Source organism: Saccostrea echinata, unplaced genomic scaffold, assembly GCF_033153115.1.
Source record: "Saccostrea echinata isolate AGI-Se365-2 ecotype Australia unplaced genomic scaffold, CSIRO_AGI_Sech_v1 ptg000005l, whole genome shotgun sequence".
Classification (NCBI taxonomy): Eukaryota; Metazoa; Mollusca; class Bivalvia; order Ostreida; family Ostreidae; genus Saccostrea; species Saccostrea echinata.
The window spans coordinates 483,394-503,077 of NW_026889754.1; the positions used below are offsets into that span (position 1 = coordinate 483,394).

Sequence of the window (19,684 nt, forward strand, 5' to 3'; positions counted from 1 at the left end):
TAGATCCATCAAATACTAGTATTAGTGACTTGGCACCTTCTCATAAAACCCCGCGGGGGTATTTGTCCCTTTTGGACAGTTCTAGTTAAATATAGAAGCACATGGGTTTTGATAAGTAGCATTTATATTACATGAGTATGAGTTGATAACACTATACATTTACACTGTATGATAAACAGTTGTCACACAAACTGAATTTTATACTACTAAAATACATCGGGATCGGTTTACCGATATGGATTGGACTTGAAATAAAACTGTAAACTGACAAATGGAATGAAGACAGACGGAAATTTCTTTCTAGTTTTAAATGAAATATTAAGATAACGAACAGATATCAAGCTCAAATGCCCATTAAAATAATACAAATTCGGAGCAGAGTAAACACGGACCTCTAAAAACATCAGAGGTAGGATGGGGTGCCATAGAGGTCTCAGCAAGGTGTTGTTTATAAATTGTATTCATATCATTTATTTCTTATAATTTCAAATTTATTATTTCTATTTCATTATTTATTTTAGCTTTCAGGGTTGAGGAATCTTACTTTTATTTGTTTACCACACTTTCTGAAGATGTCATTCTATCGAAGTCCTAATATCTTTAAAATATTTTTTTTGCAGGTATATACATGAAATTTAATGCTAGTATGCATATGAATAGCTGAACATAAGAGACGTTTACACTTTGCGACATAAAAGCAATATATCCCTGAAATATAGTTCCACCGACGTCATTATTATGACCTTGTTATTGTGTTTAATGTAAAATTGATTCATTAAAATATTTTTAAAAACCTTGTAAAAAGAAGTTTTGTATGAAAGAATAGAAAACAACTACAGAATACATTTCAAAATAACGACTTAGATGACAAATCTTTAAAATTGATGAAGCTTTTTCAAACTGATTGGATGATTTATATTTTTAAGATGCTGTTAATATTCCAACTGAAAGATTTATGGCATACATGAAAAAGGGGAGAACCACAGTTCGTCATGCACGAGGGATCGTGGTTGGTTGTGCTGGAGCAGGGAAGACGACTCTTCTCTACAGACTGATGGGGAAAAGTCTTGAAGAAATTAAGGAAATAAAATCGACTAGAGGTCTCCATGTCTACCAACACATATTTTCTGTGAGAAAAGGAGATTTAACAGGTACAATGTTCTTTAACCAGCTATGAATACAATTATTGTTAGGAAAAATATCCTAGTTAATAAACAAAAAATGGACGTAAGATCTTTTTTTGCAAATTTTGTTATCCCTCCGTTGTTATATTTTTCATTCATTGATTTCGGCAATCCATGGATTCAGACTGACATTTTCATATCACTTATTAGGCCTTTGTTTTTTGTACTAAGATTGACTTCGGATTGTTCTTATCTATATGATTAATACTTAGTGCTCATGGCATATCATATAAGCCTGGACACAGAAAAGTTATTTTTGCAGATATTCCGGCCCTTGATTACTTTTGTGGTATACTAATATGTGAAATCTTAATGAAATATATGGAGATAACGAACAGTATTCAAGCTCAAAAGTCCATTATACAATACAAAATAGGAGCAGAGCAAACACGGACCTCCAAACATCAGAGGTGGGATCAGGTGCCATGGAGGAGTGAGCATCCCCTGCCGACCGGTCACACCCGCCGTGTGCTCCTTGTCATGATCGGGAAATAACGAAAAAATCCGTCGACAATTCAGTGTGTAAATAATGGCCTAACAATTAGTATGAAAAACGTCAGTCAGCATTTGACTCAATGATAAATTGTATTTGCTGACAAGGTCATTGTATCGACCATAGAACTTACGAAATGATGACTATAGACGAGACAGCTGATATTCTTGTTTCATCAACTTATTTGTCAATAATTTACCTCGTTTTAGAAATTGTACATACGTAGAGCATGCTCTTGCGTATCGAATCAACTGAGAGATATAAACCCCGTTTGCAGGTGATGAAGGTATATTGTTGCATAAGTAATTGAAGTTGACGATTGAAAAGTTAAAGTCATCACGTTTATCATGAAGCTTGGTTGTTAGATTACCATTAACGTCTTTTGCAAGTAAAATATCCAAATATGTATCAGACTCTGTGGTATCTTTTATCTCAAGCTCACCGAGATATATCGTATCGACATAAGAATGAAAATAACCATTGTTAATTGACAATACGTCGTTGATATATCTAAATGTCGAGTTGAAGGTCACAGCAAGTGTTTTCTTCTTTTCACGTATAAGATTTTTGACAAATTCTGCTTCATATAAATACAAAAAAAGGTCTGCTAATAACGGGGCGCAGTTGGTACCCATGGGAATTCCAATAGGTTGTTGGAAGACCTGGTCTCCAAAAACCACATAGATATCGTCAATCAGAAACTCAAGCATATTTTAATGTCAACTTCAGAGTACTTGTGTGTACAATCAGAATATTTTTAACAAAATGATTTTGCAAATGACCAATGACAAGGTAAGTAAATTTACGAGTTCCATTTTTATTGAAAAAGCAGCTGTCAATGATATCAAAAAGCCTGGACTTTAATTTATCGTGGGGAATGGTTGTGTATAAAGTTGAAAGGTAGTAAGTTTTTAAGCTGTTGATTTTGGTAAAATCTTGTGATTTCAAATTTTCCAAAAAGCTCCTTGGAATTGTTAAGTGTCTACATCTAATTTACACCACTTCTCGAATATATTGTTGCACAGTACTCTTGAAGTTCCTCCTTCACTACTGTTAATATCTAAGTGAGGAGTAAAGAAAGAGGCTTGGTTGAACATTTACTGGAACCCTCTATGTATCTTCGTAAGGATTTTTATGAAGTTTCGGAATCCAATATAGATATGGTAATTCAAATTCATTTTGGTTGTTTGAAATATTCAAAACTTACGTATGATTTTGAAGAATTTCTTCCTTAGAAAGAGAATTATGAGTATTAGTTGAATTACCACTTGTAGATTAAAATCCAAGTTCCTCTAAAATACATTTAATATAATGAGCCTTACAAACAAAGACAATGTTGTTACCTGCTTTGTCGGCAGGGACCAGTAAGTACTGATCATGTAATGTATCTAATTTCTTTTTTCCACTGGATTATTGAACACAGAAGAATAGATGGTTCTCACATTGCCCCTCATCTTTTAATGCGCGATTTTAGCATATATCTGATACATTTAATCCATTCTGACAAAGTGTCTAGGTCTTCTTTTTCTTGTCTGGCCCATCGCCTGGCGTAATCCTCTACAGAATCCATAATATTTATGAAATTCCGACGCCAGTTAAAGGATCGGGGTTCCCTATATTAAGGACCTATTGAAATTAGTGATCTAAGGTCCTCAGTATTAACTATATTAACGTCACTGGTAATAACGTGTCAAGCAGGACTATAGTTATAGGGTGTTGAAGAACATGAACACGATGGAGGATTATGTTTCAGGTATTCGATATCCAGTGTTTAATGATATTTTAAAAACAAACAGAAACCTCCTACACTCTAGAAACTGTTGAAATAATATATGTATATTCCTCGTTTAAGAACCAATGTAAAAAAAAATAAACAAGGAACAATGCAGAGGTGTTGGCTTACAACTTTGTCAGCTTTCATAGAAAGAAGGATGAGCAAGAGAAAGCTTTTCATTCACTGTTGTAATTTTAATCATCTTGTTTTTAAATAAAATTAGTAAGAAAGATGAGTAAAAACCCCGGTTTTTCAGCGGCATATTCGTTATTGTGGTTCTACGAATCGCAGGTGGAATCGGCACGGCGATACAATTTTTAGTAAAATATAAACTTTACAAGTAAATGGCCAAAGAAGATTTCATTTGATACATGGCTGCATCATTTTTTTAATACCATTTATGCATTTTAAATACCTTCATGCTATATAAGAAACACTGCTATTAAACAGTATCTGTAGGTCATATCTCTGACCGTATGTCATAATGTGAAATCAATCCGGTAGGTTGGATAAGACTTATACCCTTGAAGGCACGAAAATACTCTGTCTTTTAAAGTTCCTTTTTTTCTGTGACCACAATAATATTTTTAAATAATTTGTATTCTTTTAAAAGATGTTTTATGCTACGTGACAAAACAATATTTTTTTTCACCAAGAAACCTGCCTCTGATTAAAATCTTGAAATTTTATTGGTCGAGAAGAATACTGTATTAAATCCTATTAAGATATATTTTAATATGCCCCTTCAACGTGACCTACTCACACCATATCAAATCAATATGCTTCCTCCATGTGCCATACTGTCCAGATCTTGTTCAATGTTTTTTTTCTCGTTTGAACACGCAAGGAGACTAATAAATGACGTCATATAAGCATCAAACGACGTCACAATGTAAACAGTTGTTACGGAAGTGTTAGGTCAGAGAAAATGAATTTTATTTAAAAAATTTCGACAAAATGCATTCGTTATGTAGAAACTTATAGGGGTAATACAGAAATATATTCTTTGTTGCTTATCATTTTAGTAGTGTACTATTTAAACGACAAAAACAAAGATTCTTTTTTAAAAAAAATCCCTTTTTAAAGTTCCAAGGACCTTTCTCGCTTTAAAAAGGTCCTGTGAAAATTTGGTGATCTTAAGTAGTCGTCGCATACAAATCCGAAAGATTGAAAAGAGTATTTGTGTTAATAATACATTCGATTTTTTAAAATTAACTAAAAAATGATAGACACAAAAGACAAACGTATTTTTTAAGATGAGGTATAATGGCATAAAGTGTATTTTTTAACACCCAAGCTGTCAAACATAGAACTTTAACCCCACCCCCTCCCAAGTCATATTTTGTTTTTTTTTAAATGCGCTAAATTGTATACTCAGTATATTGTAGGAGAAATCTAATTTAACAAAAAATATTATAGTTTCTAAGTAGGTTATTGGCAATTTTTGTTTCTATGAAGTCACAAACTATTCAGATTTTATGTTATTTTTCAGAAAGAGCAAACATGGACAAAATTTGTTCGAGTTTTACTATAAAGGTTATAGAGCTCCATAACAATATTTACATTTTTCATTGATATTATTATGCTACACATTATATCAAACTATTGAGTTGGAGCAGACCTGCACTTTTACTCAAAATATCGACGGAATATAAACCTTTTTTCTGAATAAATCATGAAAATTTTGAATTTGCGTCATTTTCTGACGTCATATCAAACATATATCGTCATGGTTTATTAAAATATTCAGTGCTTTGAAGTCTGCAGATATCACCCTGTTTTAGAATATAATTATGTATTTCTCCGTCAAAGTTTGATTTGGGGAGCAAATATTGGTTATGACCGAATATAGTCCTTTATTGCCAATCTTTACAGAGTAAACAACAATATTTATTGATTTTTCAGAAACAAGATCAAAATTTTCTTTAAAAACCATCTTGTACACAGAAAATGATCATTAATTTCGATTTGGGCTGAAAATGGCCAAAAACATAAACATAAAATAGTCTTAAAATAAATCAAGAGGCCCAAGAGCCTTAACGGTCACCTGAGTATAATACAACAATTTAGAGGATCCACAGAGTATAAAATGAACTGAAAGATGAAGCTTTGTTGTCCAAAAGCAAGAAAAATAGGGTGATCAGGATCAACAAAGTAATTAGTCTAGTATTCATTAACAGTTCATAATTAGCTTCTAATCTGTTCCCCATTTATCACTATCACCATACAGTATATTATCAAACTATCAGTGCTTTTCTACTATATTAATTCCTTTTTGGAATCCCTTACATCGGCCTCTCTTGGTCTTTGATGAACTTTTAATAAGACAAGTTATTTTTGTCTCATTTTTATTTATCTATTACTTACAAGTTACCTGATCATTAAAACTATGAAAGTACTTTTTGTATTATACAATAAAAATTCTTCCAAGTACCTTTGAAGTACATTATTTACAGTGATCAATTATCAAAAGTAAATGGCAAAGGGGAATAACTCCTCTCAGTATACTACAAATTAATAGAGCCTTGGCCAGGACCAGAACACTTGACCACCAAATATTCAAAAATCTGGTAAAAATACCCTTCCTTATTAAAACTTTTACTCTTTTTGCCTCTGATATGCTCAGGTGCAGAGAAGATTTTTAAAGAAATAATGCATTTTTACTACTGCAACAGATCCACAAAATTATCAATAGACCCCCCCCCCTCCCCACCAAGAAACACCAGATCCTCTGACCCTGGGACCAGAAGTTTGCTCATCATAAGTAATCACTTTGTTTATCTGCTTATCACTAAGGAGCAGACAGGATTATTTATATAGAATTAATGCATTTTCACTATATTATCAAGAGCCCCACCCTTACACCAGCACATCTGACCCAGGGGTCATGCAATTCACTACTCTGGAAGAAGCACGCTTTCTCATCATAACTATACACTTAGACTCTTTGCTTTTTAACCAGAAGCAGAAAAGAATATTTTCAAAGAAATTTTGCTTTTTCACTATATAATCAATAGAGCCCCCCCCCCCCCCTTTCACAAGAACCCTTGAGCCTGGGGCCATGAAATTCACAATTTTGGAAGAAGCATCCTTGCATATCATAACAATGTACTTAGTTTGTTTAAATAATACCCAAGGGCAGAGATGAAGATTTTCAAAGAAATAATTTACCTTCACTATAGGATCTATATAGCCCCGCCCTAGCACCAGAACCCCTGTCCTTGGGGCCATGAAATTCATAATTTTGGAAGAAGCGTCCTTTCTTATCATAACTTTGTATTTAGTTTGTTTAAATAATACCCAGGAGTAGAGAAGAAAATTTTCAAAAAAATAATGCACTTTCACTATATGATCTATATAGCCCCGCCCTAGCACCAGAATCCCTGACCCTGAGGCCATGAATTTCACAATTTTGGTAGAGTCACCCTTGCTTATCATAACCATGTATTCAATTTCTTTCAATAATACCCAGGAGTAGAGAAGAAGATTTTCAAAGAAATAATGTACTTTCACTATATGATCTATATAGCCCCACCCCAGCACAAGAACCCCTGACCCTGGGGCCATGAATTTCACAATTTTGGTAGAGTCACCCTTGCTTATCATAACCATGTATTCAATTTCTTTCAATAATACCCAGGAGTAGAGAAGAAGATTTTCAAAGAAATAATGTACTTTCACTATATGATCTATATAGCCCCACCCCAGCACAAGAACCCCTGACCCTGGGGCCATGAATTTCACAATTTTGGTAGAGTCACCCTTGCTTACCATAACTATGTATTCAATTTCTTTCAATAATACCCAGAAGTAGAGAAGAAGATTTTAAAAAAAATAATGCACTTTCACTATATGATCTATATAGCCCCACCCTAACATCAGAACCCCTGAACCTGGGGCCATGAATTTCACAATTTTGGTAGAGGGCTCAATGCTTACTACAATCATTCCAACAGTTTGACTGCTTGATGTCCAGGAGTAAAGAAGAAGATATTTAAAGATAGCACTAATTTTGATGGTTTTAGCCCCACCCCTCGGGCCCCAGGGGGGCGGGACCATGAAATTCACGATTTTTGTACCCCTTCACCCATTGATGCTATATGCCAAAATTGGTTGAAATTGGTACAGTGGTTCAAGAGAAGAAGCTGAAAATGTTCAAAAGTTTACGACCGACGGACGACGGACGACGACGGACGAAAACAGATAGCAATAGGTCACCTGAGTGACTCAGGTGACCTAAAAAAAACCTGTCTATACTTTAATGAAATACATGTAAATGTTGTAGCTACGGAAGATGAGTCCTTAAAGAAACCATTGATCAGAATTCCAGCATCTGAGCTTCAACAGGAGGGACAAAACCCCAATGATGACTCAGCGAATATTGAATTGGAGATAGACACTGGAAACAACGCAAGACTGGAAAACATTAAGGCTGATATGAGTGCTGGAAAAGAATTTAATGCAAGGCAGAATACTATACTGGCTCCAAAGAAAAATGAAACAGATGAATCACGAGATGAAAGAATTGATCAACAGCTTACAGAGAGTGAAAGAAGAAAAATATATGCCAGGGGAAATGACAAAAATGATGAACAACTGGCACGGGATGTAATGGGAAAAATATTGGATGCCAGGGAAAATGAAATAAGTGTCAGCATGATTGATTTTGCAGGACAATTTGCTTATTATGCTTGCCATCAGATCTACATGAGATCGGAAGCATTCTACATACTGGTGACGGATATGAGTAAAGCTTTCCAAGACTTCGTGTGTAGTGAAACAGATGAATGCGAGGGATCTATCTTCTCTACGTGGACTTACAAAGGCATGTTTCTGATCTAAAATTTACTTTCTTTGAACTTCCACTGTATGTGAGATTCATTTTGTCTTACTCATGGGACATTACATGTAAATCTCAACGTCTGCCTCTTAGTTACCTTTACATTATTAACTTGACTATAGATCTCGCAGATGAAGAGACAGGTATTTCATATTTTCAAGAATGCATTAATTGTGAAAAAGCAATTCCTGATACATGATAATTTATGACCTCATGACCTTGACAATGAAATTTTACCTGCTTTCAGTAATTTTAACCTTGACCATAACATTTGGACTGAAAGAGACAGGATGAGCTTATTACTTTCATAATGCAAACTGTTTTACGCATAATGAACAGACAGGCAAAGATAGACAAAACAATTTCAATATGTCACAACTCACTGCATCCCAATTAGTAAGGCTTCGAAAGTGGGGGTCTTTGTATGTTTTTGGTTGTGATTTTGCTTATAATAGTCATATTCAAATTTCACAATTTCGAAGCTTTAGAAATGAAAAAGTTGGATACCCTAACAAAAAAAATACTACAGAATACTATAGTTTACGTTATTATACCTCAAGAACTACTCCTTTAAAAATCAGAGCTTCTCCCTTGGACTACTCCCTCATGAATATTTATTAATAATTTTAACCAATTAAAATGAAAACTGGGCGGAGCGTTCAAGGAAATTCGAGTCTGTGACGTAATGTTATAAGGAATGTAACTATGACGTCAAAACATTTCGACATGCAATGTCAAAATCATAATGGAGTTCTACCAAAATGAGGACAACGATAATCCTTTGAAATATCAGTTAAAATATTTTATATTTTTTAAGATAATATTATTTTCAAAATTTTATTCACATGCATTTGTGATTATTGTTTAAAAAATGACCGAGTCTCTAGGTTAATAGATTTCCTACGATTTTTGGTTAAATAAAGTAAAACAGTTATGGAATTGGTACTCGGGATATATCAATTGAATTTCCGCCGCCTTAGGAAATAGTTTTCTCCCTTGCTATTTCCCTCATACCTAACTATCCCTAACTATATAATAGTTTACTATAGTAAATCAAAGTTGCAAGTCATCACTATAATTAATCATACTTTTCAAAGAAAATCAAATTGTCAAATTGATCACTATTGTCAAAGTTTAAGATTAATCACAACTGTGATAGATGTCTCAATTAATTTCGCATTTATTGCACATGTAAGCCAATAACAAAGAGTTTTTATCTTTTACAAAAGTTTATTAAAACACTGTGTTCGTGTAGAGTTTTAATTATAAGTCCTAGACGTTCATCAGAATAGACCAACGCACTTCTTACAACAAAAGATAAATCCAAGATATTCAGGAAGAACTAAGAACTAGAACCCAAAAGTAATAAAAGAAAAAAAGTTCGAAAAATGAGACAAAATAAAGATGCGTGTTTCAGCAAACAGGATATTTGATGCTCAGTATTCATGGTCCCGGATACAAAAGTACTTTTTATTGGCTTAACTACTATTGCCTTGCCACCTACGCTTGGTCCGTAGTTCTGTCCGTTGACCAATGAACCTCACTTTGGCATCACCCTTCAATTAAGGTATATCTACAAAAGTATTATTTATGGCTCGAGTCCCCATCTCTCCACCACAGGAGTTTTAAACCAGAGTTCTTTTACGTATCTACTTCAAAGTTACCAGAGTTCTTTTACGTATCTACTTCAAAGTTACCGATTTTATTGCTCTTGGTCAAGAATCTTAATAGTATATTCCTTTTCTCCATTCAGAGAAACTGGGGGATTAGCCAAGCCATGTGCCTATAACGAGATAAAAAATAAATTCATTTTTCATAATTTCACTTTGTTAAATTTGTTTAATTCTTTTTATCATTTGCACGCAAAAATGACAATGCCTGAATACTTTAACAGCGAAATTAATTTTGATTAACACAACCAAAAAGTACGCGCTTAAAAATACTAAATACAAATTGATGTACATTGTTATTAGAGTACTTATACTTCTGGCTTGAATCCATAAAAACGTTTGGTGGAACCAGTCCCAAGATACTTGCTGTGGCTACACATGCAGAGAGCAAAGTAAAAAAGGTATTAACAAATGTTATGAAAGTTTCAAAAATATATTGTAGAGAGTAATGATGATTTACAATATTCCATCATAAATGTGATCACGTGATAACAAATTCTCTTTGTCTATAACATGGTTAAAAGATAATTTTTTTTCTCTTAAATTTATTGTATTTAAAAGAAATACAAAATTCCAACAAATTGGAGAAGGCAACATTACCATAAGTTAATGACAATTTAATTAGATTTGATAGTTTTTATTTATCAGCAATGTCAGCTGAAGGTCATCAACTGTCCCTTGACATTGCATGTGGAAATCATGCAATGCCTTCTTTCACATTTTTTTTTTCTTTTTAGGTAGAATACCAACTTGAGATGAGAAATCCAAACAAAAAAGATATCGGCCTCATTGAACTTTCTCTATTTTTTTTTTCAATTGTTTAATTCTAAGATCAGAAATACTTCATTTTCAGAATAGATTTTGTACGACCTGTCATTGCTGTGAAATATGGAGATAACGACCAGTAATGTAGCTTTAAGGTCCATTAACACAATACAAATCGGGAGCAGAGCCAACACAGTCCTCTAAAATTATCAGAGATTAAGTGCCATGGAGACGTCAATATCCCCAGTCGACCTGTCACACCCATGTGCTCCTTGTCATGTAAATAATGGCCTAACAATACGTATTAAAAACGTCAGTCAGCATTCGACTTAATGATGAGTTGTATTTGCTGAAAAGTCATTGTAGCGACCATAGATCTTGCGAAATGCTGCTAGCTTTAAACAGGACCGTTGATATCTTTGTATCATCAACTTAATTGTTGTTTGTAGCTTGCCATGTGCTTACGTAAAGCATGCTCTTAGGGTACTCCAATCCTCAGGTTCTTAAAATCAGACGTGGAATAATTGAAAATGCTCATAAAAATATCTCAGAATTTTCAAATTTATAAGTATTTATCCATGGAAATTCTTCAAACTTCATCATTAATGTTAATCATATTATATAGGTAAAATAAGTAAATCTCAAATATATTTTCAGTAAATGCGAATAAAAACACCTACCATGCATTGAAAATTGATCAACAAATATATGTTAGGATAAAAAAAAAACTATAGCTATTCAGGCATTTGAAGAAAATTGCATAATTTTTGCATTTAAATGGTACTTCATTTCTTCTATTTCTTCAAATATTTTATACTGTAGAGTGTATTAAGGGTTTCCTATAATTGCAAAACACCACAAATCATTTTTAATTGCATGACATGCCAAGGAACACAGGTATCCAAGGCTAGATTAAAGGAAACTGGATTTTGTTAAATTATACTTTTATTGGGTACAGATATATAAACTTTTTATAAGACCAATTTTAAGACTTCAAAGAACCTTAAATCACACTGAGATGCATAAAATGAAAATTGTTGTATGAAAAGATTTCAATTTCAAGTTTTATTTTGAGACTTTTTGATTAAAATAATAAATTAAAAAGTAATCCTTCCTGGCTTAGGATTGGATATTCTTAAGTGCCGAATCAACAGAGCTACTTAATCTCCATATGCAGATGATAATAGAATAGTGCTACATAAACAAGGGATTTTGTTGATAGGGAATTTGAAGTCATTACATCACATGTATCATAATGTTTTGTTGCTTAGTTGCCATTTATGTCCTTTTTTAGTAAATATTCAAATATGAAATAGATGGGTCAGACTCTGTGGTGTCTTGTTTCAAGTTCAAAGGAATATGTATAATCAATGTAAGACTGGAAGTGACTATTGTTAATTGATATAACACACCTATTTCATATTGAATATTTTACTTGAAAAGGACATTAATAACAACCTTACACCAAAACGTTATGATAAATGTGATGTGAGGACTTCCACCTTTCTATCTTCGATTGCTATTGTTTATGTAGCACTTGTTAGTTGATTGTTTTACGGATTACTCCGTTTATTGGAGGAAAAGCTGTTTTCCATCGGCCCATATGTTTGCTCTAATTTACGACTCGCATTCTTTGCGAAATTTTATGATATTATATACATAGAACGAGAAAATACATCAAAACAAACAACGAAAAGTTAATTCTATGTTTGCAAAATTATTTTTAAAAAAATAGAAAAAAAACTAGTGTGATTGATTTTTTCAGCTTTTATTCTTTGGTAATTATAAATTGGAATAATTTGAATGCAGGAACGGAATTGTTTCTGGAAGAGTCTTTGGACATCAGGACCACATGAAGATAAAAAGTGGCTCCGTGATTGCACTGGATATAAGGAATTTGCATTAGAACTTATTGAGATGGGTGAAGAAGACAGCCATGATCTGCAAGGTCTAAAAAGATCAATTGTTGAGGTTGTATCGCAAGGCATGGATACAAAGATAGAAGTTCCCTCAGCGTGGGCTCTTCTTGAGTATTTTTTGAAGAAAAACGGAAAAGCAAATCTTGTCAGTTAGCGATATCAACAAAGTGAATGAGGAACTTCCAAATGGATACCAATTGAAAAGTCAAGAAGAAATTCTCGATTTTCTATCATTTTTCCATGAGCATGGAATGCTACTCTTTTTTAATGATCAGGAACTGAGAACGCATGTTATTCTTGACATACAGTGGTTTTCGAATGCATTCAGTAAACTAATTGCGGACGAGGACCACATCAGCAGAGACTGCCAACGAATATACATTGAAGAATGGAATAGTTTCAATGCCACAGGAAATCTGAAGAATTCACTGATAGATGCCTTGTGGGAAGATGAATTATATGTACAACATAAGACAGAACTTATGTCATATATGGAGAGACTACGAATGTTAGTCAGCATCCAGAAAACCGAAGACGAAATCTCTTGGTATGTCCCCTGCATGAACAATAAGCCTTCACACGTCATGTCTTAGACAGGGAATGGGAGTACTCATCTGTTTTGTGTTTTCGATTTAAATCCTTTGCCTTGTTCATATATTACAGACTTATTGCGTATTGCATGAGTTTCCTAAGGTGGAAAGTGCAGATGGATAATGACAATAGTCCATGTCTGTATCTCACAGCAGCAATTTTTGAAACCAGAAATCACACCGTTCTTGTTGGTATTTTTGAGAACGACATTCAGGTTCAAGTGTTGAGAATCAAAAACCTGCAACCCAAAGATTCCTGCCTCATTGGGAAAACTGTTGAAAATGCCTTAACAGAATTGACAAACTCATTTGAAAAACAATCCTTCCAAAAGGGTTATAAATGTCTCAACATTTTCTGTAGTAAATTGGATACAACATTCATTCCAGAAAACGAACTCTCCGGGATTCAGTACAATTGCCCAGTTGGAAAGGAAAAACATGAAATAAACGTACGGTGGACTTTAGCATTCTGGAGAGAGGTAAGTTTTGGTACATACAGTGAGGATCTTTTTTGTCTTTCTTTGTGGTATGCTCGAATTGAGGTGATATGTCATGACCAAGATTTAGGATTATATCTGAAATGTAAATGTCTTTGGAGCTACAAATCTTAAAATATACATTGAAACTGTTACGACCATGCTGTAGACAAATCCGTCTCTTTATTATTGATAAATCTAAAATATTTTACTATATAAAAACAAAACTTTTTAATTGCCATTTTTTGTACAATCGTACTTTTAAGAGGTATTTTTCTTTACCTGAAAATTCAGCAATATCTGTAGAATAAAGGATTTTTCTTTTAATTATGAATTGCTATTTTGTTTCAGAAGGGTGAGAATGTTTGTTTTGCTACAGCAGTGTCCTCTACAGGAGTTTTTGGCGACCGTACTAGATTTGCTAAATTGGGGATGGCGATAATCGATGTATTAACACAGACACTTCGAGACATTTTAGAAAAAGAGATCCCCTCTACACATATTTATGGAAAAGTGAACTCAACAAAACTACAAAAAGGCGTTAAAGGTCCAAATCCTGAACAAGAGAAACTTTTGAATGACGCAAAAAAGTATGGGTATCAGAAGTTTGACATTACTCTTTTGTATATGCTTATAAGAAACTACTGCTCGAAAATCGATAAGCCCACAAATGATTGGGGTTTAAAAACCTTACCAGCAGCAGGGGAGATAACTGTTGGTGATGATGTGGAGAGGATCCGACTGATTCGAAACGAAGTGTACGGTCACGTGAGTTCAGCCTCTGCCTCACAAGACGAATTTGATGAAAACTGGTCAATCATCTCCGATATCTGCAGACGACTTAAAAAATGTACAGGAAAAAGTTACTTGAAAGAACTTGATGACATTAAGGAATTTTCCTTGGGAGAAGATAAACAAGAGGCAATTATAAAACAAATTCAAGTCGTGTGTGAGCATGATAAAGAAATCCTCGAGAAAATGGAGACCATGAAAACTGGAATACTTTCTCTACAGACAGATACGACGTTAATGAAAGCAGAATTGCAAGAAATAAAATCAGCTATGACCTGTGGGAAAAAAGGTAACCATATTTTTCTCATATATCTGTGAAAATCTGCTTGTAGAAACACATAAAAGTTACTGAAAAAAAAAGAATATTTTAGAAAAAAAATGTAACAAGGAAGACCGACGCTCTATAAGAGAGTTACCTCTCAAGTAAAACAATATTTATATTACTCACAGTTTATCTGACCAGAGTTTAATAATTATGACCTTTAAGCAGTCAACTCATACAAACCCAATGTATCATGGAATTATGGACATCTATTTACTTTATATTTTTCAAATTGCATACAGAATTGTATTGTCGATTTTGGACAATATAACTTTTTATGGCTTATCAAAGATTTACCGGGTAGGTTGTCAATCCCCCTCCCCCAAAATAAAAAGGATGCTTCGTATAATCATCCTTGTAATAAAGATACATATTGTTTGACAATATAATGAAAATGCATTTTAGAGATTTAAACATTTACCTGGATTAAGAAAACCCTTCTAAAATTAAGAATGTCATAAGATTTAATGCTACGAATAAGAGAAGGATGGAATAATCGTTGCTTCCTTATTTTTTCTCAGATGAAGAAGAGTCCTGGTGGCCCAGATGGTGTAGAATCCTGTAAATATAAATTTATTGTTTACTTTCAAATGCAAATGACAGAAAAAAGATATTAGACTGTATTGAGAAAAACATGTTTAAAAATGTCATTAAATATACTTTTTAGAGCATACTTATATATTTTACTTTGAATGTCAAATGTTTCTAAATATTAGCTTATCACCATACTATAATTCAGAAATATTTACTAAACTGTCATGTTATGTGCATATTTGTTAAATTCACTTACCTGTATACTAAATTTGCCATACTATGGATTTTTTCGTTCGCCCAATCATGGCAATCACGGCTGGTCGGCAGGGGAATGCTCGCATTCGGAATATTTCAGTGCATACTCGTATACGTAATGCAAACTCGGCGTTCAATAATGCACCAAAATATTGAATGCTAAAATTATGTACATTTTAAGTAGGTTTTATTTTATATGAGATTATTTTTTATCGTAATAAAGTCTTTACGAGACCTTTTTTGAGGAGAACAATTAGTCTACTAGTGTTTGATTTGGATTTTACCATAATTAAGTTAGTAGAATTTTAAGTGCCTTTCATTCATTATCATTTGTTTGATGAATTATAAAAATTATATTTTATTTTACATTTCATTAAATAAACATTTTAATCTATTATGTAGTCAATTTTAGAAATAGTCTTTACCTGTTTTGAATTAACAAGGATTACTAGGCCTATATGTAATTATTTTTTACAATACCTAATTAAATATACTTATGGGATAAAGGATGGCGTTTACTTTGATGACAAAAAATTTCCACGGATAGGAGTGAAAAACCAATAATTGTAAATTATAGACCCTTGCCTGTAGCGTTATTGTTCACTTTAAAATCACTAGGGTAATGGCGTACTTTTCATGCTAGCAGTCCCTGAGTATTTCTTTGAAAATACCTATAATTTTTTTTTTACACCGTGACCAATATTTTCTTTATGAACAAGATATAACAAATAACAAAACTCTTTTGATAATTAAATAAATGCTTATTATAAGTAAACAATTAAAGTTTGAACCATGGCTTTCTTCATTATTTCACTTCGAATTTCCTCTATCAACTTTCTAATTTCGACCCATTTTAATCTGATATTTCCAAAATCTGATGAAAAGAACTCCAAACCATTTATAGCCTTAGTTGCCCTTTGTTGTCCTTATAATAATGTTTTAGAAATTATATATGGTCAAAAATCAAATTTTTAAGATATGTTGTCTGCAATGGATTTTGATCATATTTTTGTAAATTCCTCATTGCACGACATTTAATTATTTGAAATATTACATGAACTTTATTATACAAATAATATTTTCAAAATGGCATTGAAACACAATCAATCTTACTTTTTTGAATAATATTGTTTGAAAGAAGAAAAAAAGTTTCCGAATTTCCTCTGTATCACCATTTTTTTTTTCATATTTTATTAAATTAATAAAATACTACTTTTCAAAGCGATATTCAGTCCATTTAAAAGATTTGTTACATGTATATAACACATTGTACTTGACAGCATTCCAGTTAAAACCATAAGTAAACGTAATCGTGACATTAATTTCATTCACACAGAATTTAACTTGACTGTTCATTTTTTCTGCGCCAGCTTCATTCATAATCTTCGCACAATCAGTAATTATGAGGATGTTAACTTAAAATTTGTTTTAAAGGAGTCTTAAAGAAAAAGTCACATCTTGTTCACAAGGATCTAAAAATTTAAAAATCTTGCTAGGTGTAATTTTGCCTCGGGTCGAAAAATGAACCGGGGGTCATTCCTGGTTATCTGGATAGACTCGGCGATATAAATCTTGTATAGCTTGCCCAACATTTCGGAAAGATTCAACAGTTTGGCCTCTGTCAAATAACTTTTTTCATAACTTTGTGTCCAAATCTACAGTCCATAGATTCTTTAATTTGAGTCCAATCGTTCCAATTGTCCGTAAACAAAAGTTTCTGCTTGTCCGCGTAAGAGTGTTAAGAATACTCTTCTGTTTCTTTCTTTGTCCCAGAGATTTAATTCACTAATATTTTCAAAATAGTGAACAAATTCAATCCTTAGGTTTGATCCATCACCGCTTAATGTTCTGTGACAGAGATCGGGCTCGGAATGTCTTGATACATTACGTCCGCCGGACTTTATCGTAGTGTGATACGATAGCGGCCAAGGGTAGTCCGGGAATATACGGGAATATATATGAGCGTTCTGTAGAAAGCTGGCAGTTGCCAGTCGGAGCTCAAGGTAGAGGGTCATAAGAGGCGTAATAGTGAGGTACGGCGGAGGTTAATTAGGCTTGTAATTAATACAGTATACAGTGTCTAGTATACTGGGTCATAGTATTTGAAGGCTAATAAAGTTGTTATTACTTTTCCTCGAATTTTATTAAGATCTGTCTGTGTATAGGACAGAGACCTCGGAGATCCTTACCTGTCCTGGTACAGATACATGCAGGGCACAGACCTGTCCGGGTACAGGACCAATCCGGGATTTGAGACCCGTACCTGTCCTGGTACTGATACATGCAGGACACAGACCTGTCCGTTTGCGAGACCCATACCATTATTGTTTAAAGAAAGTTGTATGCTTTTATGTTAAGGATAGGAAATCCTATGATTATATCTGTATATATTGACTCGTTCATTTTCACATGCTTCGTCTAACCTATCATTTTTAATCATTTGTTTAATTAATTGTCTTGATTAGGGATATATACTCAAATTCACGGACCCAAACACGTTACAGTTCGTTTAACAGGAATTTGTTGAGCCTTGTCACCATTATAATGCACCATTGAATCTTTCAAAGTAGAATTTTCATAGTGTAGCGATGGCACATTTTCACGGTTAGGGGATGAAAATTGTTATACTTATCTCGAGCGTTACATTTTTTTTTTGTCCTTTACATTCATTGTTAGGAGTAATAAGCAAACAATGAGGAGAGCTCCATATATGAGAATTTCCTTTGTTAACCACGATTATAACCATGTTTCCAGGGAAATGTCGATACAATGCAAATACGGCAGCACCACAAAAAATAAACACAAAAATCCAGGAAATAAAATTGTACATAAAAAATTGCTTATTTTTAGTATTTTGTTTCCTTCGCCCTTTATGCAAATTATCCCACGTTTTCAACTTTCATTGATACCCTGGCATACCCAACAAACTAGACAGTGATTCCATAATTCTCACTTTGTATAACCTATCCTTAATTTGTAGCAATTACCCCACGTGTCTATTCTATGCTGACCGATATATTCATTTATGTAATTATTGCATTGACTTCTGATCTTAGGGATCCAAATATAACTCCTAATTATTGTCATGAGCGGATCCATAGTATAAATACCGCGCTGAAACTTTGTTAGGCATGATTTTGATTTTTGCAATTGGACTGTTAACTGCGTTAGGTACATTATTACATGTATGATTTTTGCAATTATTTGATTTATTGGATTATCTTGCCGTTAATTTAGTGATTGTTCATATATATTTCTGACATGTGTAAATAAACTGTAGAAAAAACCAACTTGAGTCTCATTTCAAGATATGAGGAAGAATTTTACGCTTCCAAAATATAGACTTTTAATACTGAGGACGGAATAGGAATACGAGCGCTCGGTCGGCGTTACAAAGGTACAAAATACATTTGTGGTATTGCTCACATTTTGCTTTCCAGTGATTTTCAATGGGGTTTCTTATCAATATAAGCTTTTGCCTATGCACGTTAACACATTTTACAGAAAGACGTCTCCTCGATTCAGTACATTCAGTTCTTTGATTATATAAGTCAGGCACCGCATTTAAAAGAGTTATCTCTCTTGGTTTATTGACTTCGTGCTGTTAGATCTATATTAACGGTAAAGCTATTTCTAGAGAAAATACCGTAATAAGTTATAGATAGTGACATACGTACAGAGCACAATCCAACTCGTCATGTCGCCTCTTATTTGACATTCACTTTCAAGTATCAAAGCTCTGTCACTCCAATTTTAATTTAGTTCCTTTTGTTTGAACGTTAAACAAAGATATAACATGAAATGCACCACCCTACATTATTTTATTGAAATTTCTTTTTAGAATAACCTTTAATTTTTAAAAATATCAAGAGTTTTTTTCTTACATTAAGAACAATTAGGCCCTACACATATTAGAAATTTAAGTCGTTAAGATTGCTTGTCAGGGTTATTAATCAAATCTCAGATTTCTCAAAAGTATAAGCAGTGATCCACGCCTCTTTTGAAAAGAGATCCGCTCCTCTTTACCTTACTCTGTTGATAGAGATGATTTAATTCAAATTTTAAAGCAC

At 33.3% G+C, this 19,684-nt stretch overlaps 1 protein-coding gene across 1 annotated transcript; it reads left to right on the forward strand.

Moving 5' to 3' along the window:
- Nucleotides 1-896: 896 nt before the first annotated feature.
- LOC133179908 (uncharacterized) lies at nt 897-18,008 on the forward strand. The gene is made up of 8 exons (XM_061314584.1): nt 897-1,151; nt 7,737-8,276; nt 10,265-10,362; nt 12,536-12,669; nt 12,770-13,203; nt 13,239-13,714; nt 14,063-14,792; nt 17,764-18,008. Exons 1-8 carry the CDS (start codon nt 956-958, stop codon nt 18,006-18,008), a joined length of 2,853 nt encoding a protein of 950 aa, XP_061170568.1. The 5' UTR covers nt 897-955.
- Nucleotides 18,009-19,684: the final 1,676 nt, after the last annotated feature.